The following is a 7630-nucleotide window of genomic DNA, read 5'->3' as shown; positions in this document are numbered from 1 at the left end:
CAATAATTTATCCCTCTAAATCCCCAATCAAAAACCCCTAAAATCCTCACAATTACTAGGGAATCCCCCTAATTTTTTATTATTATTTATAAAATAAATAATTAAATATTTTTAAATAAATAATACATTAAAAATAATTAATAAATAGTATAATATCATTAAACAAATCTATAATCTATTGTAGTGGCAATTAAGTCTTGTTATTATTTATCGATTAAATAAAAATCATATATAAATCCACTATCTTTTATTCTTCAGTAAGTTAAGAAATTACAGAATGACAATTAAATTAAATAATTCTAGTGACATGTCAAATTTCTTCTTCCATATAAAATAATTATATAAATCAACATGAAGGTTTTAATTTAAAGACTGTATATAAAAATAAAGTTTGTGTGTACGCCACACTATAATATATAATATATAATAATAATATATATAAAAGCGAAAGGTCACTCACTCATCACGAAATCTTCGAAACTATAACACCTACAAACTTGAAATTTGGCAGGTAGGTTCCTTATAAGACGTAGGCATCCGCTAAGAACGGATTTTACGAAACTCGACCCCTAAGGGGGTAAAACGGGGGTTGGAAGTTTGTATGAAAGTCCTATGTTTTTGAAGTAAGAGACTTGAAATTTAAAATGTAAGCTCTATAGATGGTGAAAAGGTGTCCAAATAATGTATCTTTAGAAATTAACTCCCTTTTGACTTAAAACGGGGGATGGTAGGGTGACTCACTCATCGCGAAATCTCCGAAATTATAATAGCTACAAACTTGAAATTTGGTAGGTAGGCTCTTTATAGGACATAAATATCCGGTAGGAACGGATTTTACGAAACTCGACCCCTAAGGGGGGTAAAACGGGGGTTGGAATTTTGTACGAAAGTCCTATATTTTTGAAGTAAGAGACTTAAAATTTGAAATGTATACTCTATAGATGGTAGAAAGGTGACCAAATAATGTATCTTTAGAAATCAACTCGCTTTTGGGGTTAAAACGGGGGATGGTAGGTTGACTCAATCACCACGAAATCTCCGAAACTATAACAGCTACAAACTTAAATTCAGCAGGTAGGTTCCTTATAGGGCGTAGACATCAGCTAAGAACGGATTTTACGAAACTCGACCCCTAAGGGGATAAAACGGGGGTCGGAAGTTTGTATGAACGTCTTATGTTTTTGAAGTAAGAGACTTGAAATTTAAAATATATGCTCTATAGATGGTGAGGAGGTGTCCAAATAATGCATCGAAATCTGTATATATAGAAGAGAAGGGATCACTAATCCCGAGAACTCAAAAGCCGCTGGATGGTCTATCCAGGTTGGACAGAGATAAAGTTTGGCAGGGATGTAGATTATAGTTAGCAGACGTCCGCTAAGAACGGATTTTACGATATTCCATCGCTAAGGGGGTTTAATTGGGGTTGATAGTTTGTATGAAACATATACAGCCTGAAAATAAAACCAAAAATGTGGTGTATAGAGAGGATTTATAAAAATAACTATTAAATTATACTACATTGTGCCTTTTAAAAAGTTACTCAGTTTGATAAGCATTTCAAGTGACTGAAATAAAAAAATATTTGCGTTAAACATCTTAATAGTAATACATATCTTCATAACCACGAGGACGTAATCGCGGGCAGTTAGTGTATTATAAACAAAGTCCCCAAAAGTGTATGTGATCGATTCGCTCAAAATTTACTGAATGGATTTTTATGTGGTTTCACCATTGTAGAGGGCTCCACCATTGGCAAGAGGAAGGTTTACGGAACGGCTAAGCCGATTTTGATGGGAGTTTCACTGGAAGTTTGCCGGCAAAACTTTGTGACACACTAATTTTAACGCGAGCGAAGCCGCGGGTACAGCTAGTAATAGTATATTTTTGACAATAATTTATATTTTAACGAATTACTTGCTGATAAAAGTACGAATTCAACAAGCAAATAACTAATAATAACCAACGTATTTGTAGTAAACATAAACGCAGTTTAAGGACGCTATCACATTTTTCCACAAATATCAGTGTTTTTCAGGTACCATTTTAATTAATTAGAACTCACACTGCGAGGATATCTTGGTTTCAAATGAACGATAATATATTCATCTCCGAGTGACACTTTAAAAATTCTATAGCCCATACAATCTTTTCACACAAATACGGTTTAACCATCATAGAAATCGCAAAAAATTAAAAAAAAGCGGGTCTGAATAGGAACCAATATAGATAAATACACTGTACTAAGAAAAATAACTACATTGAGAAATTGTTGCTTATTTAGTCTTCTGTGCGTGTCACTAAATGTTTTATATAAAAATAAATAATATTCCCATTTATGAAAAAAATAAGAAACGCTCTCAAATTTCTTGATACATTTTTTACAAATGAACCATCGTCGTTCGTCATTCCGCGCCGAAACGCGCTTATGAAAGCACGGCTGTATCGCTTCAGCGCAAGTAATAATTACGTAAAAAATGAGTTCCTTGTGTATACTGTGCTAGGACGATGTTAATACTTTACAAATTCCCACGCAATCCATAACTTTGCAACTCAAGATATGCATCTGGTTTATATATAATAATCAATAATAATAAGTAATGTTCGCAATTTATTGTCTTTTTTTTAAATTTACATTCACCAGCTCAAAATGCCACCCATGTTTTTTAAATTTAATTCAATAATAATAATAATTATTATTATTTATTTGCAACAACATGGTGTTGAAGTTGTACAGAATTAACATTTGTATAGTCCAAACATGTTCTACCTTACGGTGTGCAAATATTAAATATTAATGTGGTTATTATACAATATTTTTAACATTAACTGTAGATTATTTATCTTTGAATTATTTATATATTATTAAATTATTTATAGATTATTAATATATGATTTACTTTCTTCCTAAAACTATGCAACTAATATTAATATAATTGAGAAAGAAAAAGTATTAAATTATTTATACATTATTAATATATGTTATAATCTCTTCCTAAAACTATTTTTTTTATTTTTTTTTATTTTTATTTTTTTTTGGAAACAAACGGTATTACATAAATATACAGGAATACACAACACAATAGTATCACTTAACCAAAAATAGTTTCCGATATTAAAAAAGAACATATGACAAAGTTCAGAAGAGATGCTTCACATTAATAATTCTATATCAAAAACTTAATAATAATACTTAAAACATTACTATAAATTGATTAACAATCATTGAGAGAAAAAAAAAAGTAATCAATAAAGAAATTCATAAATCATTACGGGCATTATGAAACAAATAAATTAAAAAAAAAAAAAAAACAGTTTAAAAAATCACAAATCAAATAATTAAGGATCAAAGCTACAATTAAAATCATAATTAAATTAAAATCAAAAAATAAAATCAAATTAAGAAGAACATCACGAATATCATCCAACAAAGATGCATTAAATCAACGCATTCATCACATGCAATTTAAATTGATTGAGAGAGAGGTGAAAAATGTCAATATTTATAAACAAATTATTGTACTGGGCACAACTTCTGTTAATAAACGCGTTTTTATAAAATTTTGTTCTTGTAGCTGGGATGTCAAATGTAATTTTATGTCTAGAATTTAAACGTGGACACTTAAAATTTAATTTTGAAACCAAATATGACGAGTCAATTACTTGGTTCACAATATTATACAACAGAACTTGATCCCGCTGAACACGCCAGTCAACGGCCGACATAGGTTTTATCATAACATTCAAATTTTCCGAAGAGATTGCTGTTATAGTCTTTAGGTACCTGTCGTGTATACGGTCGATTTTATAAATATGACACCCGTACTGAGGACTCCAAACAGTAGAAGCATACTCTAGAATAGGTCTAACAAATGCATTATACAAAAGTGTGTGGGTGGAAGCATGCTTGAACTCCTTGGATATCCTGAGCACAAATCCCAACATACGATAGGCTTTGCTAGCTATATAATCGACGTGCTCATCAAAGAGTAATTTAGAGTCAATAATAACTCCAAGATCTCTTACCACATCAACCCTCGATATCACTTCGCCATTCAGTTTATAGCAATAATTTATACAAAAACGCTTCCTACTAAAAGTTATTACATTGCATTTTTTCAAATTTATAAACAAAGAGTTCACTGAACAATAATTACTAAACCGAACTAGGTCATTCTGAAGGTCTATACAGTCATTCTTGTCTTTAATAATTTTGAAAATTTTATTGTCATCCGCGTATAATAAGAAATTGGAGCACTTAAAAGCTAAAGTAATATCATTTATATATATGTTGAATAATAAAAGCCCAAGATGGGATCCCTGAGGTACCCCGGATGGCACTGGAATAAAAGATGAAGTAAATCCTTTTATAGTAACTGCTTAACTACGGTTAGTAAGGTACGACTCAATCCAACGCAGAAGGTCACCGTGCACACCGATGTATTTCAATTTATCAAGAAGAATCGAATGAGATATTTTATCGAAAGCCTTAGAAAAATCTGTGTATATGGCGTCAACCTGAAAACCTTTGTCCATTGCACATGAAATAAAATCAATGTATTCCAAAAGATTTGTCTCCGTTGATTTTCTATTAATAAATCTATGCTGCTGGGTAATGATCGTAGGTCTTATTATAGGTAGTATAATGTCGTATATAATCTTTTCAAACATCTTCGGAATGCAGCTTATCTTTGAAATAGGACGGTAATTTTTTATGTTATGTTTATCACCGCTTTTAAGGATTGGTATGACATAAGATCTTTTCCATTGAGAAGGCATTACAGATGTTCGCAAAGATTTAGAAAAAAGACAATATATGGGAAACCTTAAGCTGTCAGAACAGCTCTTCAAAAATATAGCAGGTATCCCATCAGGGCCACTGCCTTTATTTAGACTTAAAGATTTTAAATATTTGTCCACTACCGACAAAGAAATATCAACAGAAAACAGGTTTAAACTGTTGTTGCAAGTATGAATATCGTAGTCGTTACTATTAGACGAAGAAATACCGGAATTTGACTCAAAGGATGAATAAAAATAGCTGTTAAAGAGATTAGTAATCTCTTGTCCATCACTTGTAAAAAAAATATCCAGATATAACATATCAGGCAATTCAGTATTTTGGCGTTTAGATTTTACAAATGTCCAAAATATTTAGAATTTTTAGCAATGGTATTCTCAGCATGATTTATGTATTTCTTATAGCAATCGTTTTCAACCGTTTTTTGTCTTTTACGCAGCATCCTAAACGTACAATAGTCCCTATAGTTACCGTAAATTTTCCATTTTTTATGAAATTTTAACTTTTCCTTTATAACCTTGACGAGAGAAGAAGAATACCAGATAGGATATTTTCTATGCTCAAGTACAACCTTAGTAGGAACAAACGTATCAATAACTTTATTGATAATATTATAAAAAACTTCAACAGCACTTTCCATATCCAAGCAATTCAAACATTCCAGCCAATTAACCTCAGACAACTTTTTATTAATAATACTGTAGTCAGCTTTGTTAAAAAGCTTAACAACCCTCGGAACACCCGTAAGATAGTTAGACCTTAAATAAGTAAAATCAATATCCAGAGCCGGGTGATGTGAATCTTCTTTAACTAGTGGAAACTCACACTGTTTCACTAAAACACTATTAGCATTACTTATTACCAAATCCAGATATCGATTATTAGAATTAGGAACTATGTTAAATTGGTTAAAATTATTTATGTGCAAAAAAGTCGATAGCGAGTTTACCTGAACATGTGAACCTTGTTGCAAATGAGATAGTTTAGTAGCGCCTGTATGATCAACAGACCAATTAGTGGTTGAAATATTAAAATCACCGACCAAAAAATAGAGATCTTTAGGGTGCAAAATGATTGATTCAGACACCTGTTCGTAAAACTTAAATTGGTCATCGCGTTGTAACAAGCACTGGGGGAAGTAGCAGCAATATACTCGAAAGTCTGTAGGCTTATTATTAGATTTAACGCCAATACAAATGGAAATTACATCCGATGAACAAGTTTTAGTAGACGGTTGGACAACAACATCCTTAACAGTCAATCCCTTTCGCACAGCAATCAGTACACCACCTCCCAGTTTTTCATTTCGAGATTCATAGTCGCGATCACAACGGTACACTGAATATCTGGAGTCAAAGAGCTCGGAATCAAATACACTGGGCATCAAGCATGTTTCAGTCAGGCAAATAACATCGTATTCGACATTAAGGACATGGGAAAAAAAGTAAGTGGTTTTTAAACGAAGTCCACGAACATTTTGGTAATATACAAGAATTTTGGAATCCATTAGAACAATTAATAACTATAAAGAAATAAAAAATAAAATAAAAAATAATGTATATGCATCAAAACTACAATTTTTCTTTATTAAAATATTGACCAGTAAATTATTCATTAAAAATAGTAATATATTACAAAATTTAGTAGTAAAATACATCCCATTGGTCCTAAAGTAAAATAGTACTTCCCAATTATTAAGTGAATAAATATGAAAATCGAGTAAAAAGACTAAAAAATATCTTTTATGCAAATCTAGCCCTGTGTAGGAATAATCAACAGACAAAGTTAAATAAATAATAAAATTAAATAAATTCTTCCTCTCTCTCTCAAAATAAATGAATAAAAAATTAAAACATTTATCAATAATACTTATCGAACAACAAAAAATACAGTAATATAAAATAACATAAATGTATACATTATCAATACCTATTACATCTTTTTTAAATCCTTTTCGGTTTGAATATGCAGTACAGAACTCGTGTCATTTTTACGTGCCATTATCGAACAGTTCTTAATCCACACATATCTATAGTTTTTATCTCGAGCTAGCTCCTTTGTTTTGCGAAGAAGCATTTTATTGGAACTAGTTAGGTGGTCATTAAAGTATATGCGATTGCTGTTACCCACAAAACCTATGTCACTGCATATTATGTTCTTTTTTTCTCTCAACCTCGCCAAAAAGTCATCTTTTTTATAACGACACAAAAAGCGAATAACGATTGGTCTAGGTTTTTTCGAATCGTTATTCTTAGGACTAACTCTGGTGACAAAATCAATATCCGCTTCGGCATAAGTTTTAATATCTACGACCTTCGAAATGTTGCTAATAACATTCAGTAAGTTTTCATTCTTTGTTTCCGGGACTCCAACAATCTCGATATTTAAGCGACGTGCCCATTGTTCCTTTTTATTTATTTCTACCTGAAGCGAAGTGACGACACTTTGTAAGTCCAAGCAGTCAGACTTAACAGCTTGTAAAGATTTAATTTTCGCTTCAACAGATTCTATCCTTTTGGTGACATGATCATATTTATCACTAAGAAACTGCATAAAACCGCGCAGTGTAGATATTTCCCCCCTTAACTCATCAAAGTTTTTTTGGAATGACGAAAAAGCTACTTCAAGTTCTGATTTTATTATGGCACGAATTTGTTCTATCGTGACCTGTGCAATACTTAAGTTTGGTTCAGTTATTGCAATTTTGCTTGTAACATTTGCGATACTCTTTTCTAACTTTTGTTTAGGGCGTTTAGTTACATAGCGGCAGGGTGTGTCATCGTCATTGTTACGTGGAGAACTGCCAACACAAGAAGGGCATTGCAGCAT

At 31.5% G+C, this 7630-nt stretch overlaps 1 protein-coding gene across 1 annotated transcript; it reads right to left on the bottom strand.

Moving 5' to 3' along the window:
• Window positions 1–6733: 6733 nt before the first annotated feature.
• On the bottom strand, window positions 6734–7630 carry LOC123659384. The gene has a single exon (XM_045594599.1). The coding sequence runs from the start codon at window positions 7628–7630 to the stop codon at window positions 6734–6736; it is 897 nt and encodes a 298-aa protein (XP_045450555.1).

The sequence above is a fragment of the Melitaea cinxia genome, chromosome 14 (assembly GCF_905220565.1).
Source record: "Melitaea cinxia chromosome 14, ilMelCinx1.1, whole genome shotgun sequence".
NCBI classification, from domain to species: Eukaryota; Metazoa; Arthropoda; class Insecta; order Lepidoptera; family Nymphalidae; genus Melitaea; species Melitaea cinxia.
This window is presented reverse-complemented; position numbering and strand designations above follow the sequence as displayed.